Source organism: Petaurus breviceps, unplaced genomic scaffold, assembly GCF_028583685.1.
Source record: "Petaurus breviceps papuanus isolate PSGF00001 unplaced genomic scaffold, PetGlider_PUasm1.0 174, whole genome shotgun sequence".
Lineage (NCBI taxonomy): Eukaryota > Metazoa > Chordata > Mammalia > Diprotodontia > Petauridae > Petaurus > Petaurus breviceps.
This window is the reverse complement of record NW_027185761.1, coordinates 56,754,979-56,770,372: the sequence shown is the minus strand read 5'-3', so window position 1 is coordinate 56,770,372 and position 15,394 is coordinate 56,754,979. Positions and strand designations below refer to the sequence as shown.

The following is a 15,394-nucleotide window of genomic DNA, read 5'->3' as shown; positions in this document are numbered from 1 at the left end:
ATCTATCTATCTATCTATCTATCTATCTATCTATCTATCTATCTATCCTATCTATCCATCTACCATTTCTATCACCCATCTACCTGTCCACCTATTATCTATCCATCTACCAGTCTATCTAGCTATCTAATCTCTCATCTATACATCTATCTATATATTATCTATCACCTTATCTATTTAATGTCACCTATCTATCCATTTATCTGTAATCTATCATCTGTCTATCCTCTATCTGTCCATCTGTCTCTCATCTATAAATTATCTATATTTATCTACCTATCCTCTATCCATTTATCATCTACCTATCTATTCATCATCTATCTATCTAATATAGTAATCATCTATCTATCCTTTTGCCATCCATCTCTTATCATTCCATCTCTCTCTCTCTTTCTCTTTCTCTCTCCCCTGTCCCCATCCAACTATCTATCCCTCTTCATTAAGAATGTTGAGGAAAATTTCGTATAGTCCAGAGTTCTTCAGCCTTTGGGGATTTTTAGACTTTACAAAAACAGCCAGAGAGGGAAAGCTGGAGCCTGGCATTAACTCACTTTAACAGAAGGAGAATGCCAATTTCCTCCTCAAAGATGGAGTATTTGCCGAGGAGCAGACAGGTATAAAAACAGGGCTTACATGGGCTTCTCCAGGGGTGAGCTGGACATCTGCCTTCAGGTCTAGCACATCCATTAACCTGCTTCCAGATGGAGGTCCAAAGAACCAGTTCAGACTCTCCCATTGCCTGTGCTAAGATGGGTGCCTGGGACAGATAATTCCCTCCTAGAATATCCCTGTGGGACTTGGCAGCCTGGACCTAGAGGGCAAGGTTGAGGGAGGATGCTGATTGGTAATTTATTAGCTAAGTGCGATGAAGGAGAATTCAGGATCACACCTGAGATTGTAGACCTGGGTGACTGGTACTCTGGTCAGACGTGGGAATGCTAGGAAGACGAGTGGATTTTGGGGAAAACTTCTAAGCCTGTTGAATTTGTGGGATTAACTATGTCCCACCCAAACTAAAAAATTGGGGCAGATGGTGCTTACTCATGGGTTTCTCTTGAGGTGATAGGGGAGGAGAGGGGATAAGGGATGGAGTGAATCTGCTGGGGTGAGGGGAAGAGCAGGTGTTTCCCAAGAGTACCTGTGTGGCTGCAGCTGTGGGTCATAGGTCGCAGTGAGGTCATAACTGCCCTGAGGGGACAAAACTGGTTTGGAGGGAGGTGAGTGCGAGCGTGCCCAGCCAGAGGGACAGAGAGAAAGCAGGAGAACACTGGGGGATTAGGGTAAAGGTGGCTGCAATGAGATCATCCCCTCCACTACTGTGTGGGTGGAGACATAACCCTCTTCCACCCTCTGACTGACATCACACACTTCTTGGGATCAGGCCTCACTTTGTGGACTTAGACAACTCTAACACTAGAGGTTGAGTTTTTCAATGAACAAGCATTTCTCTTCTCTCCCCCCCTTCCCCAATCTCCACTGAATAGCAACAAAAGAAAGAGAAATAAGTTAACATTTTTATAGTGCCTACTATGTGCCAGACACTGTGTGTGTGAAGCACTTTACAAATATTATCCTCATAACCACCTTGAGAGGTGGGGAATGTTAGTATTCTCATTTTGTAGATGAGGAAACTGACGAAAACAGAGTTAAAGTGACTTGCCCAGGGTCACACAGCTACGAAGTGTCTGAGGCCAGGTTTGAACTCAGGAAGACGAGTCTTTCTGACTCCAGGCCTGGGGCTGTATCTACCATCTGCTCCTCATCACAAATACGCAGAGTCAAGCAAATTTCCTCATGGGCTATGTCCACCACTGTATATCTCCTTCTGCATTAAAGTCCACTGCCTGTCGGCAAGAGGGTGGCATGGGTCATCTTTGGTCTGACAGAATTGTGGGCTATCTACAACTATGCTTTGCAGAGAAGCTGTTGATTATTTACACTGATTAAGGAAATTCTTCACTGGGAGCTCCTGATATGAGGAAATCACAGGCCAAGCTAAAAATATACATACATACATATATATTTAAAAATATACATACATACATATATATTTAAAAATATATAATATATGTATACTATCTGACATTTTAAAAATGCGTGTTTCTATGTGTATTATATTTTATATATAATACATAGACACATGTATGTATATTATATAAATATATTATATATTTAAAAATCTATATGATTCAGATTTTAAACTATATAATATATTTTAAAATTTATATGATGTATTTTAAACTAAATAATATATACAACGTATTTTAAAACATATTATATATAACATATGTGTGTTATTTAATATGTGTGTGTATAAACCTGTATGTGCATATGCTGTCTCCCTATATAATGTAAACTTATTTTACAGATGAGGAAACTGAGGCTCACAGAGGGTCAAGTGACTTGCCTAGGGTCACACAGTTAGTAAATGTTGGAGCCTGTGCTCCTGGCTGCAGTCCTGGGCTCCCTTCTGTGATGCTCTCCAGCCTTCTCTCCCCCGTATCGATCCATCATAATCCCCCTCAGAGTTAATGGGTTACAAGTCTTCGGAACACGCTTCGCTGAATCTTTTAGAGAAATGGTGGTCTTTCTCAGCAGTCTTCTTGGGTAATAAAAACCATTACTTCTCTCCTTCCCTTCCTTTCTCGTCTTCTCTGAGCCAGGCACGATGCCCTTGGCGTTCTCCTTGAGTCCTGCTGCCTCTAAGCAGCAGGGGAGGCTGTGGATGGGTTTGCACCCACCTTTTCTGCACCCGCTCTAATGGGATTAAATTGACTTCTCAAAAGAAACCAGCTAGTTCTCATTTTCCTTCTCTTCCTCCTTAACACCAATCAGCTGGATCTCAGACCTCCTGCTGGAAGGGACCCCAGAGGTCACCTACTTCAAGCCCCTCATTTTTCAGATGAGGAAACTGAGACTCAGAGGGTACAAGTAATTTGCCCAGGATCCCACAAGGAGTAAATAACAGAAGGGAGAGAAATGATTGAAGAGGAAAGGATGTTCTGGGAGTTGGGAGGTGAGGGGTGGGAAGGGAGAGAGGGGAAACCAGATGCTGCCGCTGTCCCAATGGTCAGAGAGGAAGCTTGGCAATCTCCACTGCATCTCAGAGAGCCACTCTGGGATCATGGGGTGTGGCTCTGGGTCCTGAGGGCCAGGACAGTCCCTTGCCCATCAATTGTCACAGGCTGTGTTGGGTCCTGGGTTCCCCTCCTTCCCTTAGAGCTGACTCTTTGCCTTTGTAGAGACCCCAGAACCACTTGGCGATCCTCCGTGGCTGTCGTTTTCTGCCCAGCTCTGATTTGGAATGAGGATGGCACCTTGTCACTCTTTGAACCTGAGCTAAGTTTCTAAGCTGAGCCCCGACCTTATCTTGTGTGTAGAAGGAAGCTGGAAACTGGAGCTTCCCTGTCTGGGCAAGAAGAGCTGGGCCAGATTCTTCTCCTTGAACCCTGTGCCCTCTCTGCCCATTCTACAGACTCCTTCTGGGTTTGTGGAGGTATTTATTTGGAAAGAGAAGCAGCCATGAAAGAAAGATCAGTTTCTGGGAAGGTCTAATGGAAGAATGAGGAGAACTCTGGGCCTGTAAAATAAGGGAGTTGGGTTTGATGGCCACTAAGGCTCCTTTTGACACAATCTATGACCTCGTGATCACATGATCTCCCCCACAGCTACTTAATACATCTCTCTAGACTCAGTTTCCTCATTTGCACAATAACACTGACTGCTTCACAGAGAAAGCTTGACATAGCGAATGAAGGCCTGGGCATTAAAACCCAGTGACTGGCACTCATGGGATCGTGCTTCTTCAGCTCCAGAGTAACGACTTAAGCTCTCTAAGCCTCAGTTTCCTCATCTGTAAAAGGGGGGCACAGTAATGGCACCTATCTCCCAGGGTTGTTGTGAAGACCAATCCAGAGGTTGCTTGTGAAGCCCTTGGCAAACCTCTGAGATAATTGTAAATGCTAGTTGTGGGTCTAGGTTAGAATGTGCTCTGGGTAGGGACCAGGCTTGCCCTTCTGATGACCTGCTCTCCCAACCTGCCTCCCTCCCCAGCTTTGAGTACACAGTAGGAGCTTATCCATTACTCACCATCTACCAGGGCGATGTTGAGTCCTCTGCCCACATTGTTTTTCACACCACTCATGATTCTAGGGAAGGGAAGAAAAGATAGAACCAGCGGCCTTAGCATGGATGGAAACCTGCACTCAGAGCCACCCTGTGAGGACACAATGATAGATACCTGTGCAGATTTTTTGTGTGTGGGGGGAGGGGAGGGGGGAGTGAGGGGGTGGGGGGGTGGGGGGAAGGGGTTCCGAGGAGCCTCCAGGCAGCTCATTAAGAAGCAAGTCAAAAGCACATCCTGCCAATGATAGAGACAGTTAGCTCTCTTTCCATCCTGCTTAATGGTATATAGGATAGAGAGCTGGTGCTGGAGCCAGCAAGACCGGCATTCAAGTTTCACTTCTGACACCAGTCACCTACCCTTTCTGTACTCAAGGCAACTCTCTAATGTTGCCGAGGAGATGCTGTCCTGCATCGGTAAATGGAAATGCTCTCACCTGAGAGTTCCCAGTGCCAGAGGAACCATAGACCCGGGCCTTCTCTCCACCTCACCAAGGCCCAGGCTTTCAGGTACCATTTGCTACGAAAAGACAAAGACTGAAATACAGACAGCTAGCTAAGTCCTCTGGTGGAATGTTCCAGAAAGCTCTTCCTTGCCACAATCCTCCCTGATCTTTGCCTTCACCTGTAAGACAAAGCTCCTTCTGGTGAGGACATTACTCTCCAAAATGAACACTTGTGCCTCACCGCGGTTAGGCTGAAGCCAAGTTTTATTAGTCATAGTTCCTGTCTGATCCAGTGAATGCATGTGATGTTTTTGTTATGTGTGAGGAGACCTCCTGGGGGAGTTCTGACACAGTCTCTTTTCCAGTTCTGGGCATATAACCCAAGAACTATTTGTTTAACTCAATCACTGTTAGCTAACCAAGAGAGACAGCATAGCACAGTGGATGGGGGCCATGGGCTTGGAGTCAGGAAGATCAGAGTTCAAACCCTGCCTCAGACACTTACTGGCTGTGTGACCCTGGGTAAATCACTGAACTTCTTATGCCTCACCGCAATGAGGGGGTTGGGTTGGATGTCCTTGGTGGTTTCTTCTAGCTCTTAATCTATGATCCTATATACTGTTAACTGACTGGTCAACACCCAAGAATGAGAAATCCCTTGTAAGTACAACAGACCCTACTCACCACTGATAATCTGGGATGTCATTCTGGGCCACCCTTCCCTCCTCCAAAATGGTCTACATTGGTAGGAAAATCAAGACCATCCTTATACCCACCCACCATCCCCCCACTCCCTTGCCAAAGGGACCTCTTTGTTTCCTGTAAATCTGAATTCTCCAATGGACCCATTTAAATAACTGTGAGATCATGGTACTCAAATGGCCCCAGGAGACATATGATTCTAGATATGAAGAGAGAGGAGTGAGACCAGCTCTCTGGCTCAAAGGTGGGGGGAAGGGCTGCTTAGAGACTTACATGCTGTCTTCAAAACATATGGAAGGTCCCACAACATTGGCAGCTCCACTTACTATCTTAAAGGCAAAGAAATCCTGTGGGCATTTCTTATTGTTGTTACATTTATTTCTTGAATGCTCTATGGAAAGAACAGAGCTGTATTAGTGACCCCCAAGGGAGGAAGCCACATGCAGACAGAAAAGAGGGGTCTGGGTCTGGTGGGGTTTTCTTCAGTGTTGGACTGTGCCCATGTTCAACCAATATCTGTTGAGTGAACAAATTGAGAAGTGAAAAGTTTTGGTCTAACAGCCTGTTTCAGGAGACACATTTTGGTGTGGTGGATGGAGAAGAGGTCTTGTGAACTGGGAGGACCCAGGTTCAAGATGTGCCTCTGACAGGTACTGGCTTTGTGGTGTTGGGCAATCGACTGCACACTTTTCTGTGTCTCCTGACAATTCTCTAAGATTCGGTGCTGCTGAGATGGCACCAATCTGCATTGGTTGAGGGAATATCCTTGCTTGGGCATTCCCTATACTAGTGAAATTTCAGATCCAGTTCCTATCCTGTGACTACCTCTATCCTTTGGGTCCCTGTCCCTAACCCTGTGACTCCCGGGGTCTCCTGGCTGTCAGACCAGAGCTCTTTCTGAAATGTTGGGCCCAGTAAGACACCCACCACAGTGCTTCCCAATGGTGCTTTCCAGATGGCAGAGTGCTTTCCTTACAGTGAATAACCCTATTGGGTAGGTAATACAAAAATTATAATCCCCATTTTACAGATGAAGAAACTGAAGCCCAGAGTAGTTAGACCACTGGGTCCAGGTTCTACATGGACACATCTAAGGGGTTCTCCTCGAGTAGGACTCCTGACCTTAGTGGTGGCCCTGGCAATCTGCTCTTGCCCCCTCTCTTCAACTGGAACCCCTCCTTTAGGAATGGATCTGTAGAAACCATGGTGGGGGAGAGGTTAAGGCATCAGAGTTAGTACTCTGCCCCATCAGAGTTAGTTAGCCCATGTATCCGCCCCAGACCTGGGGCCTTCTGCCCTGGTACCACGGGGCATACCTTCCCATGGCCCCTTTCCAGCTCTTGATCTGGGAACAGTCCTCAAACCTATACTCCCACTGGAAAAGGCATGGCAATCAGCTCATTTCTGGTTCCACTCACCATTCCTGACCCAGACCAAAATTCCCCTCCTGGCTCCCATTTCTCTCTTTGTGCTGTCACCTTCTATGAGGATGTAAGTTTCCTGAGAGCAAAGAGCATCTTACTGGCTGGTATAGTATGTGCTTAATAAATCCTTTTTCCTTCCTTTAAGCCTGGCAACCATAGTAGCTATTAATAGCTAGTACTTATATGGTATCAAATATTGTCCCATTTTATCCATACAACACCCCTGGCAGGAACATGCTATTTTTATTCCTATTTTACAGATGGGGAAACTGAGGCAAATAGAGATTTTTTTTTTTTTAAGTGACTCGCTTAAGGTCACACAGCTAATAAGTGTCTGAGGCTGGATTTGAACTCAAGTCTTCCAGATTCCAGACGCAGCAATCTATTCACTGGGCCACCTAGCTATCTCAACCCAATGAGGTAGGAATTATGGATTTCTTATTCCTAATAAGGATCTTGACCACCTCAAGAGCCCTTAGGGGGCAAAACCAGTCTGGCTTGTTGAACCATAGGAGACCTCTGGCATTTTTAATTGTTAAAATTACCCTAAAACCTCATCTCTGTCCTCCACCCCCCCACCCCCCCTTTTTTAATGAGAGCATATACAGAAAAATAGCTTTTTGAACTGTTGTCCCCCAGGGCTGTTTGCATGCAGGGGATGAAACCCGTGGCTTTCTGCCTGACAGGTTATAATTTATATTAATGTGTGTTTTTAATACTACCTGACAGTTCAGAAGGCACCATTAGGGAGAAGTGGATAAACGCAGAATTAGGGAATTTTTGGCTGTAGGGGAAAGGGACCATTAAACAGTCAAAATATCTCCCAGAACGGAATGAGAGTCAGTCTGGTTTTCTTTTTGGTACAGATGGCAGCACTGCCAGCCTCCAGAGGGGGAGGCTGATTGAGAGTCCCATGCTGTGCTGGGAGCACCCAAGAGGCTGTCAGCACGGCCTCTGGGAAGATGCCTCCCCCTCCAGAGTGCTCTGCATTCCAGAGGGACCACATGGGGCTCTGTGATAACCCTGGGGGAAGAGCCCCCATGAGTGGCGTCCAAGTGGACGGCCTTTCTCCTCCAAGGATCTGGGGAGAGAGAAGGGAAGCTGGTCTTTCTGGTAGTCATACTACCCTTTCTTGTAGGGTAGCAATTCCCTCATGGAAGAGGGAAAGAGGAGGAAGATGAAGAGAAGGAGAAATAGGAGAAGGAGAAGGAAGAGGAAAAAGAGGAGGAGGAAAAGGAAGCAGAGGAGGAGGAGGAAGACAAGAAAGGGAAGAAGAAGTAGGAGGAGGAGGGAAAATAATGTTATTAACTACCTAAAGAAGAAATGTTGAGTTGATGGAGCATATATGTATATATTATAATGTACATATAAGTAGGGAAAGAAGGAGAGAGACAGAGACAGAGGAGAACACAGAGAGAGAAGAGAGAACTGGATTGGGGACACACATGCAGAGACGTAAAGACAGGAGAGAATAAGAAGGGAGAAACAGAGAGACAGAGACAGAGAGTCAGAGAGATAGCACACCTATACATATACACACACATATTCAAATATGAATGCATATGAGAAAGCCTTATTGTCTCCCAAAGACAAAGAGAAGGCACAGACTCCTGGAACCTCGAACCTTTCTGACCGAGTTCCCACCAAGGGCTGAGCCTGCGTGAGACAAACCCAGCAGGATCCCAAGACGTCCTGGTGCCCAGAAGGGCACCTTAGTGTTGGTTGTTTAAGGTTAATTGTTAACAGGATTTGACTTTTATTGTTTCCAGTTCCTGGTGATGTGGTTTCTTTACAAATTCAGAAGAGAAAGGCAATAGGAGCTGGCCCAGGCCCCTGAAGCAGCCGCTCTGGTGCACGAGGAATGGGGCAAGGAGGGCAACCTTCCCCAGTCTTCCCTTCAAGAAAAATGAAAATCAAAATGTCTCTCTGCAGTAGACTTGAGTCAAGTGAAGATCCCTCCTCTGGGTTCCTGGCTTCCCCTGCCCTCTTCCTTGCTGGTCTATGCTCAGCCCCTCTTGCCATCTCTGCCCATTTTCTGGGTCTGCCTCCTCCTACCCAACTAGCTGGGATGACCAGGGAAGAGGGCACCACACCACCTGCCTTGTCTCTGGCCCTCTCGGCACTGCCATGTCCGCTGACTCTGTCAGGTTTTCTGATGGACTTTTCTGGGTTAAAGTTGGGCTGGAAAGCGGATTAGTCTGCCCAGGCTAGCATTACAATTAGCATCCACCCAGCAAATATTTATTCAGCACCTGCTGGGTCTCTAAGAATGGGAAAAGCCCATGAGAAGAGTGATGACCATTAGCTCTCTCTCTCTCATGGTCTAGACTAGAGAACCCTGCTGGAGCCAGGAACACCTGTGTTCAAGTCCTCCCTCTGACCCATGCTGGCTGTGTGGCCCTGGGCACCCAGGAGGCCTCACCAACACCTAATCTCTCAGTGCCCTAGGCATTAGAGTCTGTAAGACTCTAGGTCACAGGCGAGGCACTACCTCCTTTTTGCTCTGGAAATTCTCTGAACCAGTAAAATCAGGGGTCCAGCCCCTATACCAACATGTCAGGTATTGTGCTGGATTCTGGGCACACAAAGACAAAAATGAAAATGGGGCCTGCCTTCAGGGAGCTTACAGTCTATTGGGGACAAGGGAAACATATACATGGATAAATTAATACAAAATAAATGTGAAGTAATTTCAGGTTGGGGGGCAAGGCACTGACAACTGCAGGTATCAGGAATGGTGTCTTCTAAGTGGCAGATGAACTGAGACCTGAAGGGACCTGTCTGCTGTCCTTGGTCCTTGGCCTTCCTTCTGCCCCTTCCCTCCTCCCAACAGCATAACAGAGGGAGAAATACATTAGAACAGGAATCAGAAGCCCCGAGTTCCAGTTCCAGCTCTGCTCCTTTGTAATTGGGTGACCTTGGGCAGATCACAACATTCCTGAGCTTCAACTTTCTGGTCTGTACGTTGGGGGCAAAAATGTCTATCCTATTTACTTTTCAGTGTGAGACCCATGTATGAATAAAGAAATGGGCTGTTAGAGCTAGAAAGGGTCATCTGGCCCAATTCTCTCATTTTACTGAGGTCCAAGAGACTTGTCCAATGTCACACAAAAGAGTGGCAAAGACAGGGTTAGAACCCAGGTCTCCTGACTTTTAAACCAGGGTTCTTTCCTTGGTATCATTCAGTATGTGAAAATTGGAAGACTTGAAGTTACAGTACAACACAGATTTGAGGTATCCCCATTAGTATGATAGACGGGCTGCTGTGTCAGTGAGCTCTTGGTCCCTGATAAAGGGATGCTGACAAAGAGAGGGGAGTCCTGCACGAAGTAGAGGACGTGTCCCTCATACCCAATAAATGACCAAGTCTCACTCACTCTCCTTGAATAAGAAGACCACCCTCACATCCACCCCTTTCTCTCCACTCACACGGTCCCCACCCTAGATCAGGCTCTCATCTGCTCTCACCTGGACATTAGAAGAGCCTCTTAATTGGACTCCTGGCTTCTCTTTTCTCCCTTCCCTGAATATCCCCCCAGAGCTACTAAAATATTTCCATAAAGCCCATGTTTGACCATGTCACTCTGCAGTTCAAAAATCTTCAATGTCTCCCAAGATAGAACACATGCTTCTTGGCTTGGCATTGAAAGTCCTTTCCAGTCTGCTCCAGCTTCCCTTGCAGGCTCATGTATGTGTTACTCCCTTTGGGGTCCTGTTTTCTCTTCCCCAAATTTGGCCTTCATCTCCCACCTCGATGCCTTTGCCAGCTGCCCCACACTTGAAATGCATCCTGTCCTCAATTTGCTCTCTTACAATCCCAGACTTCCTTCAAGGCTCAGCTGACACATCAGTTTCCCATGCCTTGCTTGATCCCTTTAGTGCAGGGGCCCTTCACTCAGGTCCATGAACCCCCAAGGGGAAAAAGTCCAGGCCACAACATCCAGGAGGACACACATGGGCTTGTTTACAACTTGCCTGGCCTGGCTTTACAAAGGGAAGGAAGGAAGGAAAGAGGGAGAGAGAAAAGAAGGAAGGAAGGAGGAAGGAGGGAGGGAGGAAGGAAAGAAGGAGGGAAGGAACAAAGGAAGGAAAGAGGGAGGGATAGAGGAAGGAAGGAAGAAAGGAAAGAAGGAAGATTTCAGAAGGTCTGAGCACTGGGATGGGGACAGCATTACATCTTTAATTCTGTATCATGGTTTTAATTTGTAATCGTGCGCAGTTTGTTACAGACAAGCTTCAGAGGACTATACGACTTCAGAAGCCTGCTCCAGACTGTGTCCTTGACACAGCAAAGGTGAAGAACCCCACTGACCTGGCGGTTGGCGCTGACCCTTTCCTCCAACAGTCATACATGGATTTCCCTCTGTTCCAAATACCAAGAGAATGTCAGCTCCCTGAGGGCAGGGACTTTGTCTCCAGTGCCCAGCACAGTGACGCCATGTCCCTCAGTGCTGCTTGTGGGAGTACACCTCTAGACTCCAGAAGTCTCTGGTTCCACGACTCTAAAATCCCGATAGCTCTTGACTCAGATGACCAGCAGCCTCGAAGCAGAAATGCTGGACCTGAGAGACCCAACGTGGAGGGGGTTGGGGTGGGGAAAGGACGCCTCCTGGGGGCCTCGGAGGGGCTCAGCTATCCAACCTGCAGCAAGCTGGCTTGGATTTCTCCCCCTCCCCTCCTTGAAAAATGGTGTTTACTAAACCATTCCTGCCCTCTGCCCTGAGTCACGCTGAGCAAAGTGACTAGAAGGCCCTTTGCCAAATACAATGTCAAGACTAATTAACCTCCGCTGCAGTCCCCTAATCGGTAACACTTCCCTGGAGCTCCCCAAGCTTCGCCTGTCTCAGTGACTGGCTACACAGACAAAATGCCCAGATGCCCCAGCCTGGTGGCAGGCCCAGAAGGCCTTTGGTCCAGAGCAGCCTCACCCAAGAAGTCCTTGGTCATGGAAAAAGTCCAGGACACCACATCCAGGAGGTCATGCAGGGGCTTGTTTACAACTTGCCTGCTCTGGCTTTACCAAGGGAAGAGAGAGAGAGGAAGGAAGGAAGGAAGGAAGGAAGGAAGGAAGGAAGGAAGGAAGGAAGGAAGGAAGGAAGGAAGGAAGGAAGGAAGGAAGGAAGGAAGGAAAGAAGGAAGGAGGGAGGGAGGATATCACGTTTGATATCAGGAGGAAATACTTAAGAATTGAGAGCTATCTGAAGGTAGGAAAGGGGTTTTCCTGGGAGGGCCTGGAATCTTTCTCATTTCTAATCTTTGGTCCCCAACATCTGATAGAGCACCAGCCTTGGAGTCAGGAAGGTCTGGATTCAAATCCAGCCTCAGAAAGATGCTTATTAACTGCTTGGCTTTATGTGAATCATTTCTAGTTTCTTCTAGCTCTGATTTCCTCATTTGTATAATGAGGGGGCTGGACTCGGTGACTCCTTGGGTCTAGGATCCACCTGGACTTGTCTTTCCTGCCTCTGCCCAAACCTCCTGGTACTGACAGTTCCTGGAATAGAAATCTGATTCAGTCCCTGCCCTCCATTTTTGTCTGAGTGGCCCTGCCATCCCTTCCTTCCTGCTTCCAAGAGGGGTGGAAATTGAAATAGCAAAAGCAATGCATTTCAGGATTAATACTGGGCTGGGGGTCAAGCCGCAGAGACCCCTCTTCTCTGCCCAGCACGAATCTGATTTTCTGCCGGCTCCTGTTGCCCATGACCCAGGGTACCTGCACACACGCTCCCCAACGTGTAGGCTTTCATCCGATTATGGGAAGAACATCACATCGATACCGGAAAAGGGATTATTCTGGGACTGCACGGAGAATGTGAAGTTTGCCCAGAGTCTAATCAGCTGCAGGCTGGGCCCTATAAATCCTGTGTCAACGTGCCGGCTTAAACAGTCTTTGCCAGAATTGATTTTCTGACCTTTGTGTTCAGAAGCTGCTGGTGCTGGCTCTGGCTTCGTAGATGAAAAGAATTGGAGATGAAACTCCTTGCAGCTGGGCTCTCCCCACGAGGGAGGGATGTGGAGAATCCTCTTTAGTGGGATTCGAAGTCTGCATTTCTCTCAGCCATGCTGCATCAAGCCAGCATCCTTGTATGGGCCCCAGGAGGTGAAGGCCCCTGTGAGCATCCCCTGCTTGGGGACCCCTAGGCCAGCGTCCCTTCAGGGAGCATCAGTAGCAAGAGGACCTGAGCGAGCGGTCAGTCTTCTCCCTCCTCACCCAGATCCACTCCTTATAATTGGCTTTTATCACTGAACTGTGGTTGGTGGGGAGGAGGAGGACTCCGTAGCCCTGGCCAGTGTCTGTTATGTCCCCAGGACCCTCGGTCCAGGTCCTCAAAGGGTCCTTCCCCCAGAAGTACAGAGCTGAGAATCAAAGGGTCTGGGTCTGATTCATGGCCCCTTCACTTAGGTCCACCCCCTAAACGTGGGCTGTGGGGCAGTGTGCCTTTGGGGCAGGATGTGGCATCTCCTAGATGGCTTTCAGCCCCCCAGAACTCTCCCCCACTTGTCTGTCTGCCACAGAACTGACGTTTCTACCATTGACTCTACTTTTGGGTCATTTTAGCATAGACCCAGAGCAGGAAGGGAGGGTAGAGGTCATTCAGTCCAAGTTCCTCCTTTGATGCATGAGGAAACGGAGGCCCAGAGAACTAAAGTGACCAGTATAAAGTCACATAGATTGGGAGCAGAAGAGCAATGATTTTAATAAGACTTGGGGACTTCAAGTTTAACAGTTTTACAGGCACCATGTTGCAAGCAGGGCCAACAGTTCAGGAAGGAAGGAAGGAGGGAAAGAAGGAAAATAAAGAAAGGAAGGAGAGAGAGAGGAAGGAAGGAGGGAAAGGAGGAGGGAAGGAAGGAAAATAAGGAAAGGAAGGAGAAAGGGAGGGAAGGAGGAAGGGAGGGAGGGAGGAAGGAAAAGAGAGGGAAAGTGGAAGAAAGGAAAGAAAGGAGGAAGATATTTAGAAATGAAGGTGTTGTACAAAAGAAAGATATCAATAAAATTGAAAAAAAAACCATACATAGTATTAAGCATTTACTATGCCCAATGCATCATGCTAGGCTCCAGAAATACAAAGATAAAATCCACAGAATTCCTTTCCACAAGGGGTTTATGTTCTATGACCAGCAGCTTGAGAGGGTCCTGCCTGAGGTTTCTTGCCCAGCATGTGTCTCCTTTTCGCTGCTAATCCAGTCTCTTTCTCACCTCCAGCAGGACTCTTGGAGCAGCCTCCTAATTTATTTCCCTGCCTCAAGTCTCCCTTTTCTTGGATTCATCTTCTGTTTGGTTCACAAATTGTGACTCCTAAAACAGATCTCATCATGTCACTCCTGTACTCAAACACCTTCAGTAACTCCCTATTGCCTCCAGGATAAAATCCAAAATCCTCAACCTGACATTTAAAGCCCTTTATTAATAATTTATTTATTAATACTTTATTATTATGAAAGCCCTTTTAATTCTTTTTCTATTCACCTGTTTTCTCTAGATTTTCCAACTAGGTGGATCAATGAGGAGGGAGGAGGAGATTTTTCCTCCTTCTATTCCCTCCATTTCTACTCCACAAAGGAACAGAAAGGACTTGCATCACAAACAGAGGAACCTGAGATTATGATCTATGGAACTCCCCTGCTCAGTAAAACTAGTGATTCCCTATTAACTCTAGGATCAAATTCAGAATCCTCCGACATTCAAAACTCTTCACCATCTGGCTCCCACTCACCTTTCTTGCCTTGTTAACACATTAATTCCCTTGATACATGCTACTATGCAGCTACTATACTATTACTACTACTACTACCACCACTACTACTACTGATACTACTACTACCACCACTACTACTACTATTACTACTACTACTACTACTACTACTGCCACTATCACTACCATCACTACTACTGGTACTACTACTAACATTTATATAACGCTTACTATGAACGAGGCACTGTGCTAAGCACTTTAAAAACATCTTTTTTGGTCCTTGAAACAACTCTGGGAGGTAGGTGCTATTATTATCACCATTTTACAGTTGAGGAAATGGAGGCAAATAGAGGCAAAGTGACTTGCCCAGGGTCACACAGCTAGTAAGTATCTGAGGCTGTATCTGAACTCGAGTCTTCCTGACTTTAGACACAGAACTTTATCCACTGTATCCCCTAGCTAAATGCATGCACATCCCTCTATCTATCCCATCTCATCTTGTAGAACATAAGCTTCCTGAGAGCGGCAACAATTTCATTTTTGTCTCTTCTATACTTAGTAGATTACTAAGTAGTAAGTAGTATGTGGTAGGTGATTAATAAATGCTTGTTGACTGATTGGTTGATTAATAGAGAAAAATAAGGCTTTACTTACTCTCAGTGATTGTCTTTGAGGAAAAATCTGCATGGAGGGAGAAAGAGGACATGATTAGAATTTACCTCATGGGAAAGATGAACCCTGGAAATAAGGGGAAGAAAGAAGTCTAAGGGAAGAAACACTATTTTGTACCCCATGGACAGTCTAAATACAGCCCTTATCATTACAGGATTTCACAAAATGTGATTGAAAAAAGCCAAATGTTGCCTCCTCCATCAAGCCAACCCTAACCACCCCAGTCAACCCTGAACTCTTCTCCTGACCTCTAAATAGGGCTTCATGTTAGCACTGTACGCTTGGTATCTCTTTGTGGTGGTCGGTCTTGAGCTGTTCTCTAATTGTGACA

General features: G+C 46.6%; 1 protein-coding gene across 1 annotated transcript in view; it reads right to left on the bottom strand.

The window, feature by feature from the left end:
• The window catches only part of FAM3D (FAM3 metabolism regulating signaling molecule D), a 307,323-nt gene that overhangs the window by 16,832 nt on the left and 275,097 nt on the right, over positions 1–15,394 (bottom strand). Inside the window, exons 5-7 of the mRNA XM_069084236.1 lie at positions 15,046–15,072; positions 5,544–5,661; positions 4,090–4,148 (exon numbers count right to left, since the gene is read on the bottom strand). Of these exons, the coding sequence (XP_068940337.1) occupies positions 4,090–4,148; positions 5,544–5,661; positions 15,046–15,072 (204 nt within the window). The remainder of the gene's footprint in view (positions 1–4,089; positions 4,149–5,543; positions 5,662–15,045; positions 15,073–15,394) is intronic.